The sequence below is a fragment of the Lagopus muta genome, chromosome 3 (assembly GCF_023343835.1).
Source record: "Lagopus muta isolate bLagMut1 chromosome 3, bLagMut1 primary, whole genome shotgun sequence".
Taxonomy (NCBI): Eukaryota; Metazoa; Chordata; class Aves; order Galliformes; family Phasianidae; genus Lagopus; species Lagopus muta.
The window spans coordinates 46,614,484-46,634,764 of NC_064435.1; the positions used below are offsets into that span (position 1 = coordinate 46,614,484).

Consider the following 20,281-nt stretch of genomic DNA (forward strand, 5'->3'; position numbering starts at 1 on the left):
CTGAGAATTTGCTCTATCAAATAGCGTTATTGTGCTCTTTTTATCTGTCATAGTTTCCATGGAAATAAATAGGAGAGTAACATTCAGAGTAACTAATGCATATACGGCCCCAAAATCATTACACTTCACTCAATGTGGTGCAGGCAAGCCAAAAAGTTGGACTCCAATGTATTATCGACTGTGATCCTATGATTTTACTAAAGAAAATGCAGTCACATGCTACTTCAGCTGGAGACAGAAGCATCAGAGCAGGCAGACAAGTGCGGGTCTCGATGCAGCAATCCGTGCTGCTGGAAGGGAGTATGCAGAGATACCCTGGGGAGATCCAGACTGCATCTGCTTCGCTCTGCTCTTCACTAATGCCTTGTAACGAAAGGGAGAGGTGGCCAAGCTGTCACGCACTTCAGTCTCAAGTACAACATTTCCACGGCTGGTGCGGATTAGCCAAGCTGGAAATCCCCAGCGTCCCCTCTCCGTCCCGTACACTTCAGGATTCTTGTCCTGTGCAATTAATAGCGTGCGGGCAGGGGCAGTACCGCAGTCACCGGGTTTCCAGAGGTCGGCACCGGCCGCTCCCTCTCCCCTCGGCCCCAGCACGTCCCATGCGAGGGGAAAGCGTGGGGCTGAGGCACTCCAGGAAAGCACCAGCCGCGGGCTGACGCGCCCCACGGCCCGGCCCGGTCCCGCCGCTTCGCCAGGCACCGCCCCCCCCTCCGCCGTCTCTCGCCGCCCCCGGGCGCCCCGGGCCTGGCGGCCGCCCGCTCCCCGCACACCGGGGCGGGCCGGGGGCGGGCCGGGCACGGCGCCGGCGGCGCTGTAACGCGGAGCGGTGCCCGGCGCCGTGTGCAGCCGGCGGACAGCAGGAGCCGGGCGGCGGCTCCTCCTCCCCTTCGCTCCGGCCGTGGGTGGCGGTGCGGCGCGATGGACTGGCAGGTGCTGACCCGGGAGCTGTCTCTGTACCTGGAGAACCAGGTCCGCGTGGGGCTCTTCGGCTCCGGCGTGGGCTTATCCCTGGTGCTGGGCTTCGGCGTCGCCTACGCTTGCTACTACCTCAGCAGCATCGCCAAGGTGAGCGGGAGGGCGGCGGGCCGGGCTCTGCAGGTGTCTCACTGACAGCATCCCGCGGCCCCGCGAAGGTCACCTCGGCCCCTCGGCGGCGGGCCGGGCGCAGCGTCCCCTCCCTGCCAGTGCCGGCGGGGTCAGCCCGCAGAGGGCCCTTCCGCCGGGCCGGGCCGGGCCGGGCCGGGCCGTGGAGGAGCCCCGAGCTTGACTGCGCGGCCCTCCCGGAGCGAGGGAGTGCGCGGCCTCCCGCAGCCCGAAACGGGGCGCTGGGGCTGGAAGGGGGGCCCGGCGTGGGGTGACGGGCTTTGCCTGACGGTGTCCCGCAGTGCAGCGAGGTGGGGAGCGGTGACTCGGGAAGGGACTGAGGAATCCCCGCTCCGATGTGGGGTTTAGGAGCAGCACGGGTAACGAAGGAGTTCCCTGCCCTTGTGTCTGCCCTCAGTGCCGGTTTAAGTACTGTTGGACTTGCTGCTGCTGCGTTTTGGGGCTCTGCCACCCTTGTACATCTATGTGGTACACTGAGTGGTTTCACACATTATTTGGGTACAGTGAACCTGATCCCATCTAAAGCGGCCCTGCGGAGTAATAGTGAGTGCCTCATTGAGTGCTTAACCAACTGAAAACACACATATGCAAAGATTTAAGGCTGGTAAAGACTTGCACGCCGCCACGAGCTCCCATAGAACTGCTGAGAACATTGCCTTCCTCTCCATCAGAAAAAGGACACTTTATTTTTGTCAGAGGAGGAAAATAAAGGGTCAGGAGGACATGCTGCTGCTGCTGCTGCTCTGCGTGCAACGGTTTTCTTCAAATCTTCTGTTGTTGTCTTGCTACTGCCTGCATGCTGGAGAGTCAGTGTAAAAGGGAAGCTTAAGAAACACGGTTGCTGAAGTATGAGTCACTTGGTGTGACAGTTTCCTGATTAATTGGAATTGAAGTATTCTCACAGTGAGAAATATATCTGCATGCAGAGCGTTTTAGAGGTGAGTGCCAATGCAGTGCGTGCTGTAGCGTGAGGTGGGAGAGGGAGTGTCCTACCAGGTTAAAATAGGAACTGCAAGAGCACAGTCCACATCCCTGGTTAAACTTCATTTCTGCATCATACAGGAAAATCGATGCAATACAGTCTTTCTCACTTGCAGTGTTACGCTATGTTTTTGGTTCCTCAGGGAAAGGTATGATGCTGGTAGAAATAGAGCTGGAATAATGTATTATCAGAAATAGGTAAGGAATCCTTAATGCTTAGTGATTTTTTTTTCCAGTTGTACAATTTTGGCATTCCATTTGTTTTTTGTTTACTTATATCTTCATTACAAAAGGAAAAAAGTATTGTAAATAAATGTATTAAAGAAAACAGTCTTCTGGGACAGGATTTAAACAGACTTTTGTTGATTTATTACTTGTTTATTTTTCCTCTGAATACCCATTCCTGACTGTAGTCTCTCTTCCTAGAAACCCCAGCTGGTGGCAAGCAATGAACGTTTCTGCCGCTTTCTGGAAGAGTACTGTCCTGTTGTGACAGAAACTTACTATCCCACGATTTGGTGCTGGGAAGGTCGGGTGCAGACACTCCTGCGTCCCTTTATCACCTCTAGACCCCAAGTACAGTACAGAAAGTAAGTGCCTTTCTTCTAGAAAGTGACTGTTTGTGTAGCCAGTGGTTACCTTACTCTGGGTCACAGCTACCATTATTGCTCAAGCTTGTGCCCATATATTTGCTTTATGCTCATCTATAAAACTCTCTCCTAAGCTTGGTACTGTTTCTGTCCTGGTCTCAATATGCAGTAAATTTAGAAAGTCAGGATCCCTATTCTAGCTCAGAGAGTTTTGGAGCACTGAAATACTGGTGTCAGTATAGCAGCTGATATGGTTATATGTTCAGAGACTGGTTGAGGTTGGAAGGGACCTCTGAAGGTCATCTGGTCTAACTCACCTAGAGGTTGCCCAGGTCTATGTCCCAGCAGCTTTTGAAGATCTCCAAGGAGGAGATTCTTCAACCTATGCCAGTGCTCCATTGCATGCATGGCACAGAAGTGCTTCCTGATGTTCAGAGGGAACCTTCTGTGTTCCAGTTGTGCCTATTGCCTCTTGTCCTGACACAGGGTACCACCGAAAAGAGCCTGGCTCTGTCCTCTTTGCTCTCTCCCTTCAGGTATTTGTATATGTTGATAGCTACCCTCTTGAACTGAACAGGCCCAGCTCTCTTAGCCTGTCTTCACAGGAGAGATGTTTCATGCTCTCCAGCATCTTCATGGCCCTTTGTTGGACTCTCTGCTGTGTGTCCATGTCTCTCTTGTGCTGGGGGACGCACAACTGGACCAGCACTCCAGGTGTGGCCTCACTGGTGCTGAATAGAATCACCTCTCTTGACCTGATGGTGAGACTTTGCCCAGTCAGCCCAAGATACCATCAGCCTCCTCTGTGGCAAGGGCATACTGCTGACGCACCTTCATCTCGGAGTTCACCAGGACACCAGGTCCTTTTTTGCAGAGCTGCCTTCCAGCTGGGTGGCTCACATCATGTTCTGGTGCCTGGGGGTTGTTTCTCCCCAGGTACAGGACTTGGTACATCCCTTTGTAGAACTGCAAGCAGTTCCTGTGAACCCATTTCTCCATCCTGTTGAGATCCCTCTGGATGGCAGCAGAGTCATCTGGTGCATCAAATACTCTGGTGATTGAATGCTTTCATTTTTGAAAGGTAATACTATCACTCTCTCCGTTCATTTAACCAATATGTTCAACCTTAATCATGGCACAGCTGCTCTCAGCCCAGTTCTGAATATAAAAACTGCAGACGTCTGGAATTTTCTGAGTTACTTTTACCTCTCAGGTTTATCTTGTGTTCTTTGATGCCTAAATTCTAAGAGGAAAGAAATTAAATGTATTGTTTGTCCTTAGCTGATCTCTCTCACACAGAAGTGAGACTAAGTCTGGCAAGTGAGGCATTTGGCACAAGAGCTAAGGAGAAATACTTTTATGCTCCGGAACCTGGACGCAGCACAAGTTGTTTCAGCTCTGTTTGCATGGTAGAATAGATTTAGCATTTAGCAGTTTCCCTTAGTTTTAGTAACTAGGAAACATTTCAGTAGCATGGCCATGTCCATTTTTTGTAGCCTTGCTTGTATACTCTCTGTTGCAAGGTTTGTGAGGAAAGAAATGTAGTTTCATGGGGCAAAGCTTAATTTGCACCATTTGAGATTGTGTTGGCAGTACATGCTAGTGTTACATCTACTGCCCATTACTGAAAAAGGGCAAAGCTGACACTATGAGTTCAAGAAGGCTGATTAGCTTTAAAATCTGTAGTAAGTTCTATCGAAACTGTATTTTCAAATGAAAAATCAAATGCAAAGAGGACTTAAATTAAATAAAAAGTTTCTACGTTAACTCCCTCACACAATGTATTCATTACCAGAGAAAATGGAAGATTCTGTATGTTTCTATTAAAATAGATAAATAAATACATATATATACACTGAAACCATTGCATTGTTTAATGCATGCTTAGCTTCTTGGGATACTATCACATTTGCTACATTCTGGAGATACATGTTTCAGGAGTTCATGCTAGCAAAGTTGGTAGAGAGACAGGGTGAAATTCTGGCTTTGCTGATACTGTAAAAATGGAGTAGTGTCTGTCTGTGTTCCATGTGTTAAAAGCATAGCAAAGTGTCATCCACTGTACTCACAGCTTCTTTGAGTAGAGGGAAAAAAACACGTGATAGATATTTAGCATGCTGCCCAAAGTGCATCAAAAGGTTCTCAGACCACACAAAGGAAAAGAAAACTGTAGTAGGCAAGCCCACATAAAATAGGAGACAGTGCCAAAAGCCACGTTAGTTCCAAACTTCCACTACATCAACAGCAAACGATCAAAGGTCAGCTCTTCATTGACTGTAAGCTGGAGTTGTGCCATGACTGACCGCACTAACTCATGTCACCTGGAGGTCTGATTCTTTAGGAATGTTGTACCTGTAAATATACTGAGGTGGTACTTTTATTGTTAAAACACAATGAACAAAGTCGATTTCATACCTGGTAATTTTTACAGTTTAAGCACTCGTACTAGAACGCATACATTGTAAAATCTAATCATGGTTGTCTTAAAATGTGCCTTTCAGTGAGCTCATTAGAACAGCAGATGGAGGACAGATTTCGTTGGATTGGTTTGATAATAATGACAGCTTATATTATCCGGATGCCAGCACAAGACCTACAGTCCTGTTATTGCCTGGTCTGACGGGAACAAGCAAGGAATCCTACATTCTTCATATGATCCATCAAAGTGAAACACTGGGATATAGGTGCTGTTGTATTTCATTACTTGTATTTTGCGTGCAAGGTCACATATGTGTATGCAGGAGGCATCTTCCTAAAGTAAATGAGATTTAGGGAAATTAGTTTATATAAGAAAGTATTAGAGGTAATAATAATAATAATCACCAAATTATGTAATGGGCAGTAAATTCTAAAAATCTGTTTTAGTATCTACAGATGTGCTCCAGAAATTGCAGTGAACACAAGCTATGTCTGCATAGGTCTTTACTGCCGTGTCCTAAACTATAACATCAGCACTTGTGTACCTTCACACTTCCTTGAGAAGGGGTTTGTATTCAGCTTCACAAAGCCTTGTGTGGATGGATTGCTGGCAGCAGGCACTGGAGGAGGTCAGCTGCTGAATGCCAGAACTGCCCGATTCAGTAGCCTTCAATTTGTGAGTGCAGAAAGGGAAGCCAACCCACTCATACTGGTAATGCTGCAGGAAGAGGTTTGTCACCTCTTGACTGCCACTGTGTAACTTAGTTTTGTTATTAAGGCTTCTGGTCAGAATTGGGTATAATGAGTGGATTAGTCAATGAGTAAATTCCTTTATGTAATCATATTCCTGCAACTGTGCTTTAAAATACATTGTCATTGTTCCAAGATTGCTGCTTGAAATGTGGCATTTTGTAACTGCAGACTGGCTTCTGGTATTGACAATATGAAGTTCTTCAAGTACATATGAGTGTTTGTGCTCATTTCTGGCTATTTGTTCTCTGTTTGGACATCTGGGTGACTGCTTTATAAATTGTAAAAATACAGCAGCACTCTTAGCTGTTTAAACTGCTTTTAAAATCACTGTTGCTTCAAAACTTATTTGTAAACAGCACTAGAGGAAGAAAGACCCCAGATCAACAACTTAGAATTGTTTTTAAAATAGTCCCAAAAGAAAAATCTGCATTTGATCACCTTACAAAGGAAAATATAACATTAAAAAGGAGAACTTTAGGTTTTGTTTTTAAACAGCAACATTTGAAAAATAGCAAAGTAAGTCATTTTTTTCATTATTTATTTTTTCACATGCCTTTAACCCATCTAAATGTGTATGTTTTATTTAACAAAGTTATCCCAATGACAAGGTAGAAAAGCAATAGAAAAATAAGATTCATTAAGAAAGCGTTTATTCCTAAGGCAACATGTAACTGCTAGAAAATTCAGCAACATAGAGAAAGCTGAAATATTGCTGTGCAGGACAAAAAAAAGATCTTGTACATAATGTAGATGCAGCTGTTGTAGTTTTGATTTGGGTCATTTATTGCTATTTCATAAAATGATGTGTGATGGAGAATGTCCGCATGTAGCTCTCCTTTTGCAGAGCACTGCTTTAGGCTCAGCACTGCACTGGCATAACTTACAGCCTGTAATTGGCCAGCTCTGAGTGCAGGCAAGCAAGATCCATGCACTGTTGTCAGGTAAGCCATGCAGTTCTCATCCTGCAGTCTGACCTAGACTGCCAGATCACAGAGTTCACTTACAGTCCCACTGACTTCAATGAAATCCCATTCTGGTATAAAGGTCACTCTGCACCTGTCAGATTTCAGCATTTGTAGAGCAGTGAATGTTTATGTGCTGAACTGGCTTGTAATTCTTTATGTATTTTCATTTGTGTGCACGCATTATTTTTTTAAGATGAACAAACAATCCGTATAATTAAATTTGCTTTCTCAATTTTCAGATGTGTGGTTTTTAACAATCGAGGAATTGCTGGCGAGGAACTTCTGGTAAGGATGAATGTTAAGATAAACATCTCTCGTGTGTAATCAGTATATATATAACCATCGGTGTCTATTGGTAAGGCTCTATTTAGATCAGAGAGGCTCATAGCATATGTTGAAAATGCAGAAAAGAACATCTCATCTGGTAGATCAATAACGAGCAGATATAACCTTTTATTTTAAATCTCAGAGACCAACTGGTCAAGACAAAATTGTTTTTGAGTAGGAGCAGTGGTAATTACTCTTACAATTGCCAGTATCAATTTAAGCTAAATTCTGATGTGGTTAAAAGCTTGTGCTGTTAAAATTGATCTGTATTATGTGTTACTGAATTAATGAAGCAGATTTATATGGATAGCCATGTCTAAAAATGAAATGCATTTTTCTGTATTTCTCTGCAATTATGACACAAACTCAGCTACAAAATAGCTTTGCCGTGTGTCTGAGACATACATGTCACGTTAGCCTAGAAATAACTGGCAGTCCCACAGATGATAAGATTGTGGAGCTAAACATTTCCTGCAGCTGGGCACAAGGCGTGATGAAATACTGCTGAATAAGCTTTGTTTCTTCATATGTGTTTTGTTGAGAGTTTTGCAGCTGGTATGAGTGTGCATAATGCTCGGTATTGTTTTGCATTTTTTAATCCCCTGGTTTCAAACTTAAAAAGCTCTGAATGTTTTCCCATAATCAGATAAAATATTTCAATGCAAATATTGCCATGTTAGGGTAGTTTTCTGCATACTTCTGGAGATGGATGTACAAAGCAGTTTTGTGACACACAAAGTCCTTATTGATGAATTTCTGAAACGCTAACAGAAAAGATCTCTTGTTTGGATGCATTGTGTGTAATTTAGTGTAATCGGATTTACATATTTAAGCATTATAAATTCTTACTGTGAAGCAAAACAGCTGAAATTGTAACGTTTTCTGTAAGGGGGTTTCTTCACTTCAACATGAAATCCCTAGTTAATGAGTTTGAAGCATGGTTGAGCAGCACAGTGGAAGTTAGTCGTGCAAGTAATTATTTTTCTCATCTCTTTAAAGATGGATGTAAATTTACACTATGTGATAGCTGTATAGGGAATCAGCTAAACAAATTAGCTGTCTTTTTTTTTTTTTTAAATTAAAAGTTACTGTGAATTGTTGTTATGGAATAGTCAAATACTAAATGACCACAGCCAATGTGAGCTAAGACACTGTCTTAAAATACCTTAGTACAATAAATAGGTATCCTGATAAAAGTATCAGGAATTAACTGAAATTAAATAGTTTTATAACTTTAGTTAGTTTTAGTTTTATAAACTTTTAATCTGATATACTTTCACTTAGAAGACATTAGACCTTATTTACTAAATGTAATTTATTTTTCCTTGTAAACTTGACAACTTAATTAAAATAAAACACATTTGCACCATTTATAATTACTAGGATGTAATAAAGGGTACAGTGATTCATGTGGATGAGAATTGGAAATGCAACATAAATGGAAAGCATCTTCAGCTTTAATTATCCAGATTTAGTTTTCTCTCCTTTTTTTTTTTTTAATCTTTTACTTCAACATTTTAATATTCATGTTAAGTGTACTTCAAGTAATTAACTTCTTCTAATTAAACTTGATAAAATTGTCCACAAACATCCAAGCTGTTTAACTGAAAACAGTTTAAAACAGCAACAAAAAAGGAAGAAAAAAAAAACACCTTAAAATACAGTGTTGCTTCAAGCAACAAAAATTAAATCAGTTAATTTAAAATAGAACACTTTTATAGTTAGTTTTAACGTTTGTACTGAATTCTGGCAGACTAGCCACTACCTTAAGTCGAGGTCACTAACATGTTTAGTAACAACTACAGAGTTAAAATCTCTCTTGCTGTTGAAGAAATCTAGAGAACACCATTAGAAAAACAACAACAAACAAACAAAAAAACCCCAAAACCCATCACTGTGATTCCTACTGTTCCTGTAAGCATTTAGCTCTCTTACTCTGCTCCACAAAGTCTTCAGGTTGTGACCTGAGGTAGTTGTATGCAGGTGAGGCTCAAAAGTCAGGCTTATCCTACCTTCAGGTAAGCAGGGAGGGGAGTATCCAAGTACCAGTGATGGCAGTGGGAGGCATTCCACATTCCAGTTCAAGATCTGAAGAGCTGCAGCTGATAGAGAAGGAATATAATGTATGTGTTGCGTTGCTTTTGTTAATAGAGTATAGTAGTAAAGTGGGTAAACTGCATACTGAATTTTTATTTATTTGCTCATATTGTGTATAGAATCTAAATATAGTCTACCTTTCAAGTTTGAGCTGGCAGAACTTGAAATCTAGTATTTTCTTTGGCATTTGAATGTGCGTAGTGATGGTCAAATTGTCATTATAGCTATTTTTTATTAGTAAATTATAACCTTTATGATGGTTTTCATTTCCTTAGGTTATCTAGTTTTATCTAGTTTAGCTAGTGACTCTGTGATCAGACTTCACCTAATGATTTGATAGTTGCAGGTAGTGAACATCTTTACTACTTATTTCATTTTGTAATGATAGCAAGCGTCTTCTTCGTCCACCTCCTCCTGAAATGCTTGGGTTTCTGTTTGCTATTTAATGCACTTTCAGGGTAAGTGTGAAAATTATCTTGTTATATAAATGCCCCACTGTACAGTTTGCTTTGTCCTTAAAGGTTGATAAAAAAGCTTATGGTGGCATTTTTCCCTATGACTCCTTACAGACTCCAAGGACTTACTGCGCAGCTAACACGGAGGATTTGGAGGCAGTTATTCATCACATACACAACTTGCAGCCCTCAGCTCCCTTCATGGCAGCAGGTGTTTCTATGGGAGGGTAAGGTATCATGTAACAGAACTCTCAGCTTATCTGTGATCTTAGTAAGACTGTTACAGCATGATTGTAAATTGTAATTATTCGGCGATACTTACTGCAATTAATTTTGGTCTGTCTGTACTTGTGAATATTCAGAAGAGTTTTAGAAGCTTAACTTCCTTGAGGCTTTTAGCTCTGTGTCATGTAAGGCAGAAAGTGGCCAGTGTTCAAAAGATGCGAGGGAGGAGAACAGAGGGACAAACAGGGAACACTGACAGATTGACAGAGAAACAGGTGGGCAATATAATCTGTGGAAGCTATGAAGACCATCTTTGGAACAAAGGAATATAAAATAGAGACTAGAGCTAATGTACCTGTGTAAAATATCTTTCTTAACAGTCTCTGGAATTTACAGGCTTTAAAAAGATTTTCAGTCTGCCCGGGCTCTGCAGTGTGTGGGTAGGTTGTGCTGGAAGAGATGTAGGTATCTGCTCTGTCTCGCTCAAAAGCAAGTAGTAGCATTGTTACTGAAGCCAGCATGGGTTGATTTTAGCATGTGGTGTTAAGACTTGCTGTGTCCTGGCTTGTGTCCAAAAAGCATAGTTAGAACAGATAGTGATAGAACAGTTGCTAGAAAAATCACTGCTAGAAAGTAGGAGAAATGTTCAGACAGCCTCTTGAACAAAAACTGGACGAGCGGAGAGCTTCCCTTAGAAACATAGCAGGCACAGTGGAAACTTTAAGATTTCTTACAGACCTGTACATTGACATTAATCTACTAATGACTTGTAGGAGCTTTGGGATAAATATGGGCTTATTCAAGCATTGTAGTTATTACTAAAATCAGGAACTTGGAAGCCTTTTAAATCAGTTAGGCCAATGTTTTTCCATTGTTGCTATTGAAATTTGGTCAGTATATTCAGGATAAAGAGATATGGACCTCTTCAGTTTGTCAGTATCAGTCTTTCCAGAAAGTCCAGGTTTGGGCCCACTACTCCAGATACCACCTCCTAAGTGCCAAGTACAGAGAAAGAATCACTTGCCTAGACCTGCTTGTTTTGCTTGTACTAACATAGCACAGCATATTGTTAATCTTCATTGCTGCCAGGGTGCGTTGCTGATCTATGCTTGGCTTGCCCAGTCTTTTTCAGCAGTGCCACTCTTTCTCCAGTCATGAATCTGTCTTAGGTGTAAGACTTCATATTTGCCTTTGCTGAACTTCACAAAGTGTCTGCCAGTCCATTTCTACAGCCTGTTGAGGGCACTGAGGATGGCAGCTTTGTCTTTTTGCACCTGCCACTCTCCTTGGCCTGCAAGCCCACCAAGGTTATAGTTCATCTCATTATGCAGTTGTTAATGCAGTGTTATGCAGTATCAGCCCCAGTATTGATCCCAAAGGAACATAATGTTAGATCCAACTCCTTCAGTTGTGGATTTCACGTTCCTGATCACAGCCATCTGAACCTAGTAGTATAAGCCAGTTTTCCACCACGTTACAGGTCACCTGTCTCTCCACTGGCTGCATGGAGACCATGGAACATTGTCAAAAGCCCTGCTAAAGTCAGAGTAAGCAACGTTCTCTCCTTTCCTATAATCTTTGAAAGCAGTCAGCTTATTAGAGCAGTCAGTCAGGCATGCTTTGTCCTTGCCTGTTACCAATCACTATCTTATTCTCACATGCTTGGAAATGGCATCCAGATGAGAGTCCCAAATTTGGGCTGACCAGCCTGTATTTCCTCCTCCTGTTTTTGCAGAGTGTGTGACATGTACTTTTTTTCCAGGCATCAGGAATATCTTATAGTTGCTGCAGTGTTTCAAAAGTGATAGCAATTTCACAGACACCTTGGTTCTCTCCTTCTGGAGCTTTGGTGCACCATAGTTCATCCTATATATGTCCAGTTTGCATAACTGAGTCCTCACTCAGTCTTCCTCTTCCGTAAGTAACACTACAGTCTCCCATACTCTGCCACTAGGCAAAGGGACCTAGTAGGTCTGGGAACAGACCTAACTTCAGCAGCAGAGACAGAAAATGAAAGGTACTCTTGGCATTTTACAAATGTTTTGTCCTAAGATCCCCTGTTCTGTTGAGTAATTGGTCCAGGGCGGAATACAGGTTGGTCAGCCTCATTCTTTGAGGAGATCCTCTAAAAGCCATTTCCAGTCACACAAAGGATGAGACTGGATTTATCAAGGACACAGTATGCTTGAATGATCTGATTGCCTTCTGTGGTGATGTAACTGTTGAGGGGTAAGGAGTGGACGCTGTTCTGAGCATTTCGTTTGTTACCAGTGTACTTAGGGAAGCCCTTCCTGTTCTGCATTTTCCTTCCCAATTCCAATTCCAGCTGAACGTCAGGTATTCCATAGCATCTCCTGCGTGCCTGTGCAATGACTGTATCTCCTTGGCAGCCAAACGCCACCTGCCCCACCTTCCACCTTCAGGATATTTTTTTTAACTCAATCAAAAGTCCACATGGGGACTGTCTCCATACTTCAAAATTAATTGGAGCACTCACATGTTTAAAATGAAGCAGGAGCAGAGATTTCACCAGGAGATATTGTGAATATCATCCCCTTGTCCAAATCCTACAATATTTTTCATTATTTATATTTTTTCAATTTTTTCTGAATTTCCAGTTAAGTTACATAGGATGTATTTGCCCATTTGAAAAGAAAAATAGACATTCACTTTACAAAGGTATCAATATAAATAATCGTCTGATCTTTGGTACATATTATTTTGGAAAGAGATTTAGTTTTCTAACGTAAATATTCCTAAACCTTCTCTCCCCTACATATGTTCTGTAAATGCTGTTAGAAGCGGTTTCTTCTGCTACTGCAACATTTTTAATTGGTTTATGGCTCATTTTTCTTCTTGGAGTATATAGACCCAACCTATAGATGGCTCATAGGTTCCTCCTTTTCTGTGAGCACAAACTACCTAGATCCTATATGTATCACGCACAGCTTTCCTCGTTGGGTTTAACTTGAGTATTTTGCAGGCACACATTCCCAAGCACTGTTAGTTATTCTTTTCCTGCTTATTCCCACCAACTGGTGAGTAGGCAGGAACCTACATCTCCCTTCTGTACTGCTATCCTGCAATTTGGTGGTAGTGTGCAGGGATAAATTCTCTGTGATGGCACGCTGGTTCGCATTGTCATTGCTATAGGCTGTCTTCTACAATACAGCAGATGAAGCCAAGGTATAGAGTGTTGGTGATCCAGGAAGCTACATTAATTTCTGGAGCTTCTAATGTTTTGACTTCAAGACTTGATGTTAAAATGCTGCTTGGAAACCTTGGGGTATCAGGCAGTCAAGTGAAACAGTTATTTTTCTTTTACTATCTTCTTGCTAATTTAATTTTTCAGCATCTGACGAGTCAGGTACTCATGAAGTCTCCCTTTTTTCCAACTCAATTAAACATCAGCAGTACAGACTGCAAGTCGCAATTGGTCAGAAAGGCAAGATTTATACTAGTTTTTTTGAGTCATGATTTGTTAGTTTTATTAATTATCTATCATTTCATTCTTTACATGCTTTCTGTTAAAGAAAACATGTTCTCTCATGTGTCTGAAGTGGGGTAAAGGCATTACATTCAATTCCAAAGACAGTTTCATAATGATGCAAGTGTGCCAGGTGTGCATTTATCAGGCAGACTGATTAGATTTACTGGTTCAGGAAGTCTAAGAGTTGTAAAATTGTAAAACCCACTAACAGTCAAGAGTACCTGTTCCATGAGTAAGGTATATTTGCTTGGCGTTTTCCTCCCCTTTAGTGATATAAATAAGACTAGCACATATATCTTTATTTTTAAATGCACTTCTACCCACTTCCCACACGATGCACTCGGTTCCTTTCTGAATGTAGAGAGAGAAAGCAAATTTCATGAGTCATATGCTGATAACATTGACTACTTTTTAGAAGTATTAGGCACAACTGTAAGGCTCATGCTGTAAGGAAAAGCAGACAAAAAGGCGCCTGATTTTTATGTTTGCTTCAATCTAAAGCAAATAACTTGATAGTATATATGTTTCTGTTTTTCATTTCTGTTTGTAGCATGCTTCTTTTAAACTACCTGGGCAAAACTGGCAGAGACACTCCTTTAATGGCAGCTGCAATTTTCTCTGCGGGTTGGAATGTTTTTGAATCTGTAGAATCTCTGGAGAAGCCGCTAAACTGGCTTCTTTTCAACTATTACTTGACTACTTGTCTACAATCCTCTATCAGCAGGTGAGTTGCCTTCTAAACTATTTGGCAAGATGAAGGATGTTAGCATAAGGTCTATAGCAGGTACAATAATACTGGCAAAATTAACACTGTAACAACATTTTACAAAGTTGTCCTGCATGCATTTTTCTACTGGCTTTGAAATCAAAGGGATCTTTGCAAGAAAAATTGTCATCAATGTGACTACATTTCTCTGTTCATCTGGGGAGTCAGCAGAAGGTTAATGTACTTCTGGATTTATGGAATTAGCCAATTTAATTTTTTAGACACCTACACATATAGAGCTTGAGTTGTATACTTATATGCATGTGTTGTATATACTAATTCTTTTAAGTCAGCTTTGATTGCAGAAATGTGGAGAGAATTAGTTCATCCTTTGTTTTGTAAAATTAGGTTGTATTTTACATTTCAAATATTTAATTATCTGAACGTCAGCTTCTTATGACTAATGCAGATTTTGACCATGTTGCTGGATGTGCCTGCAAAGAAATGAACGATTCTTATGTTCTTGATTTCCACAGGCAGATTTTTCATACAATAAAATTAAAAAAAGGCATGTTCTTGATAGGGAGTTGTCTATACAAATGTATCTATGGACCAGAGGGCTTCTACATCTGTTCATATAACCCTACAGTTTTTATTCCTTTCTCTCTAGGCATCGGCAAATGCTGGAGAAATTATTCGATATGGATCTCGTGATGAAGGTATGCAAAAATGTTACTTTCACTTTATTTTGATGGTGTTTTCCAAATGCTGACATAATTCCCTGTTTGAATTCTGTACTTCAGGCTAGAACTGTTAGAGAATTCGATACACAGTTCACTTCAGTCATGTTTGGCTACCGTACAATTGATGATTACTATGAAGATGCCAGCCCATGTCTCAAGCTGAAGTCTGTAGGCATTCCAGTATTATGCCTAAACTCTGTGGATGATGTTTTCTCACCAGGTCATGGTAAGTTTAGCTTTTTTGTTGTATGTAAATATTACTTACACATAGGATCACAACCTCCAGGAGCTGGTCAGTCTTGCAGTTTACTTAGTATAAAACACATACAAAATAGTTGGGTACAGAGGGGCCTGATTAGAATAGAACACAGAAGAAGCATATGGGGTGGCAGCTATTAGCTTTTAGTCTCTGTATAAAAGCAAAGAAATACGGGCATTTAGGGTGTGATTTATTTTTTTTTTTCACTGTAAGAAAGCTACCAGATGTATTGCTCTCCCAAAAGTGCCTTTTTCTATTAACCAAGTATGGAGACAGCCTGTAACAAGGAGCTTAGTTAGAGATGTCTGGACTGTAGGCATCCAGAGTTAACAGAATTTAAAGCAAATATTCTTTGTTACCATTTTTTCCCTAGTCCCTACAAAGAATGTCTAGGGTTTGGTTATGTCTAGGGTTATGCAGGTGACTCGAAGTCCCCTTGTTGTTGCTCATGATTCCAGTGATACGAAATCCAGTCCCTGAAAATTAAAAAGGAAGAAAGCATGTGGACCAAAATCTAGGGCAAGAGAAAAGATACAGAAGAGTTGAGCTTCTAAAAGGGGATATGTTATAATCAATAAAAACCCAGCTGCATGAAGCAGCAATATTAGATAGTACCTGATTGGCTGAATACCTTGCTTTCCTTTCTCTTCCTATTTTCAGCCAGCCATGCAATCATTATGAACACTGTGCTTTTGATCTTTAACCCTGTTGCTAACTGTCTCAAAAAAGATCTGCTTATTCCCGCAGTCTGTGTATTGGCTACAGTGTCTGAGAAGGAAGAGAGAAAAGAAAACAAAAGTTAATGTATAAGAAAATCACTATAATGAACAGCTGGTTGAGAACACCAATGCAGTGAGCATCTGATACCTTTAAATACAAAGTTCATTCTGTTGATTTATCTCAAGGAAGTTTTCTTCTGTTAGCACAAGTCAAGTGAGATTATTGTAGAATGAATCACAAAATTGAAGTTGGTAAACAGATTAGAACAACAAACAGAAGAATGAAGGAACTGAAAGATACTGTATACACGTGTATGTTCTATTTATGTATGCCCACATGTAAGGCATACACTGAAAAATACACATATTTTATGTTAGTATTATGAAGACCTGTTAGAGACAAATGTGTCATGAAGAGAAAAGGGCCATTCCAGTGGAGTGCACTAGAAAAACAGTCTTTTTTTTTTTTTTAATCCTCTTGAACAAAAATTGTCTGTGCTACTCAGGAACAATATATAGAGCTGGCAGCCACCTATTCCTTACATTGGCCAAAACAGTGACCTTAAAAAAACAAAAAAAGATCAAGGTAAACATAGTGATACTCTTCCAGAATATTTCATTGACCTCTGACAATTAATAGTTCAGAAATGTATTAAGACAGCGTTTTATTTACTAGCCTCTGTAGGATTTTTTTTTTTTCTTGAGTTACTTTCCTTCTGCAAGCATACAATGACTTGGAAATGATAATGGATATGGCTATGACCTTAAACTCTGTATCCAAATGTAAAATCTGGCTAGTCATTCTGAAGATAATTGTTTACTCATGGATGACTTCCCCCATAGTACCACTAGGTGTTCTAGTGTGCCATGTTTCTGCCTCTCTGATTCACCCGTTTAGCTTTAGCTTGGTTTGTGGTTTCTATTCAAAATGAAATACTGTGACAGGAGTAAGCTGGCTAGTTAGCACAAGTAGCTGCAGTGGTGAACTAGACAGCGTACTTGTATCTCCGAGAATATGTTAACCTTATTCCCACTGGGAGTGGGACCTTCGCTAGATAGACTACAGCTAGTGCACAGATACTCCTTCCCTTAAATCTGACATCATGTAATTCAGTCTGAACACAGGTAAACACTTCTTTTTTTTTTTTTTTTTCTTCCCCTCTGTGGTTGGCCACACACTGGAGCAGGTTGTCTGAATAAGTTGTTTGAACACATCCACCCACGGAGGTGTGTCCATCAGGTTTTGAACAGTTCTGGTCAGCCTGTTCTATCTGGTCCTGTCTGAGAGGGAGTGAGCTAGATGATCTCAGGTGGTCCCTTCCATATTCACTGGATCTGGGATTGTGTAGCTTGACAAACCATTGGATTGAGTCCCCTGGAGTATGGCTGTACTGCATTTCTCCTCTCTTGGAACTGGTCTTTAAATGAAACATGGCTCCTGGTGAACAGTGGATTATAAGGATGGTCTCTTGTTTAAGGATCAAACCTATTCTTAGAACTAAACAATAAAAAATGCCTAAGGTGTCTTGCAGTATAGAGAGAGGTGAAGTAGAGCATCATGAAGAATCTGAAACAATAAATGTTGCTATCTGCTAGAGACTGTCCATCCCCTCTTGAACTCTGACTCTAGCTTGCCGTTCTCAATGAAAATGTCTGTGGGAGCAGGCATTCATTTATTTCTTGTTCACAGAATTGCACTGTTGTCGTGATGGTGATTCGTTTACTCTAGAACAGGTCACCAGAAAAAATACTGATACACAGATAATAGTATGACTGTTACAGATGTGTATCCTTGACTCCTTTTTAGTTGGTGCCATATGTAACAACTTTTTGCATTGAGTGCTGGTAGGAAACACAGGGCACCCCAATTAACAGCCTAGAATTTGCAGCCACTACCATCAGTTGCTGGAGGTCACCCATCTTGACGCTTCAGCTGTCCTTTGCTATCAAACCTACAAGGCTGGTGTTATTCTGGAGAGTGACTTTGTCTGTTTTGGTTTGTTTGTTTGTTTTGGTTTGTTTTTTGTTTGTTTGTTTGTTTCGTTTTGCTTGAACTTTAAAGTGTGTGAACACATGTAAGCCTATGGCAACCAGAGAGATTTTCCAGTGACAGCTACGTCGGGGATTCAAAGGCACAAACTTCCTTTTCAACCAGACTCCAGTCTTCTGCTCTCTTTGGGAACTGATTATTTCATGCCTCATTGTGGTTCATCTCTCCCAGTAATGCATGCCAGCTTTTAAGATATCTTCAATTCCTTTTGTAGATAGCCCTCTATCTAAGAAACAGGCCTAGAAAACTCACTGGAGAGAAAGCTCTGCCAGAACTCTTTTGTGATTAAAGATCTTTTATAAAGCCAGCCACACCTGTCCTCCTACTCCAGAGTTTGAGGAATGCAAACCCAAGTCTGTTTTATCAATACACAATTTGGACTTGAAGAGAGACATCGTTTATAAAGTACAAGTGCTGGCTCTGTTGCCTCTTATTACCTGAAAACTTCTTGCATGGCTTCTATGCTTTGTACTTCCCAGCAATTTTTTTTTAATATATTCTGAAAATACATCCTTTGATATTAACTCAGGGTTAGAAAGACACAATTCATTTGCACATCCTTAATGTTGATGCCTAAATGTTCACAGAGTTTGGCAGTTGATGTATCTGTACTTTAATTCTGGAATGCAGTTCTCATATCACGTATTACTAACTAATGAAAGCAAATGCTTTCTTTGCGTCTCTCACCAAAACTAATTGAAACAAGCCATTGCTTGAGGAAACATGTAATACAATTAAGTCAAGCCCTTTTATTTTGTAAATGTCAAAAATAAATTAAGAAGATGGAATGACAGCATTCAGTATCAGTGTCGCATTTAACTTTTCATCTGAAGTGGATTTTTCTCCTCAGGGACTTTCAGCGACATATTAGGCATCCAACTTAAATTTCATCATACTAGTGCTTAGCTAATTGCTGCTGGTGTGTGTTGTGTCTAAGCTGAAACCCTACCCTTCAAGTTAGGTACTGTGCTTTTTACTGAACATCTCCAATGCTCTGAATCCAAACTTGATATAATTTCTCTTGGGTGTTACTTTGCCTCCTTTTCTGTAAATATCGTAGTTTTTATGTTGTGCTGCAAAGAAACCACAACAAATTAATTCTGAACAAGGTAATTCTGCACGGGTATTTACACTGTGATTCTGTGATCACAAATTAGAGATCCGTGCACTGCTGGATCAAGCAGCAGTACAAATTTTGGTCAGTGGAAGCATACGTACAAGATTAGATTTGGACAAAGATGAATAGTAATGTCTTTTGGCATGCCACCCTGTAACCCAGAGAGCATCATATCCAGTGCTCCATTTTCTGCACTTTACATTGCAGAATTTGCTCTGTTGCACTATGGGCTTATTAGTGGATAGCTAACAGTCCCTGGAAACAGCTTTGAGAGAAGCATCATGTGGTTGCCAAATGTGCCAAAATGCATTATTTGCATATTGGCACATTTTTCAGTTCTCTCCTGAGAAGCTGCAGAGCAAGAAACTCTGCTGGGGAAAAATCATACAAATGGTTACCTAACTGTGTCGAGAATGTGCCATGGACAGGCTTTCTCTCTGTAGGGGAGGTTAGAGCAGATATGTAACAGCAGGTCAAACTTGGCAGCTACTGAACATCCTCACTGCAAATGGAAATAAATGGCTACGTATTCAGCACAGTGCTGCAGCTTTTGATAAGAGCATGATCTGTGGCAGAACTCTGCTGTAAATGAATGTAAGATAGAATAAAGAACATTCAGGATGGGGAAGATGATGTTCACAAAGACCTGCATATGGCTCACACTTTACCCAGCACAGAAGAGTGCTGTTACTTATTTCTGTCTGGCTACCTCGTTGACTTTTCTTTTTAGCTTTGCCTCAGCATTGCTATAAAAGGCCCAGGTCCTGCATGTGGCATTTCCAATTTTCCAGCTGAACAAAGGAAAAGTGAAGCAATTTTTGTGCAGACAGTGAGAAACACAGTTCCTTCCACTTAGTAAAAGACTGAAATCACTTACTAAATGCTGGAATCAATTTACTTAAATGCATGCAACTTTAAAAGAATGAAAAAAAGGACAGTAGTGAGTAATGAAGAATCTCGACTTTGCAAGAGAATTCCCACTGCTCTCTGGAGCTCAAAGGCTGTGCGCTACTCAGTACACAATCAAGTTCCTATATTGTGGGCAGGAGCCAGATAATGCAACATTCAGAAAAAACACTAACTGTGCTGCATGTGCAGTGGGTTTAGCATCCATGTTGAGGCCTGGAGAGGAACAGAGCCAGAGTTGTGCCGCGCACTGCTGGGATGGACTTCTGAGGCACAGGCTGCTCTCATGAATGTGCAGATCCAGTGCTTCTCCCCCCAAATATTTTAAGGTGAGATCTGTTTGCTACTGTCACTGCATTCAAGATCCCATGCA

At 41.0% G+C, this 20,281-nt stretch overlaps 1 protein-coding gene across 1 annotated transcript in view; it reads left to right on the forward strand.

Annotated features, from left to right (window-relative positions):
• The window catches only part of ABHD3 (abhydrolase domain containing 3, phospholipase), a 34,177-nt gene that overhangs the window by 10,545 nt on the left and 3,351 nt on the right, over positions 1-20,281 (forward strand). The window contains exons 3-10 of the mRNA XM_048940598.1: positions 638-1,068; positions 2,515-2,678; positions 5,180-5,362; positions 7,054-7,099; positions 9,808-9,920; positions 13,959-14,132; positions 14,785-14,833; positions 14,918-15,083. Coding sequence (XP_048796555.1) covers positions 638-1,068; positions 2,515-2,678; positions 5,180-5,362; positions 7,054-7,099; positions 9,808-9,920; positions 13,959-14,132; positions 14,785-14,833; positions 14,918-15,083 — 1,326 coding nt within the window. The remainder of the gene's footprint in view (positions 1-637; positions 1,069-2,514; positions 2,679-5,179; positions 5,363-7,053; positions 7,100-9,807; positions 9,921-13,958; positions 14,133-14,784; positions 14,834-14,917; positions 15,084-20,281) is intronic.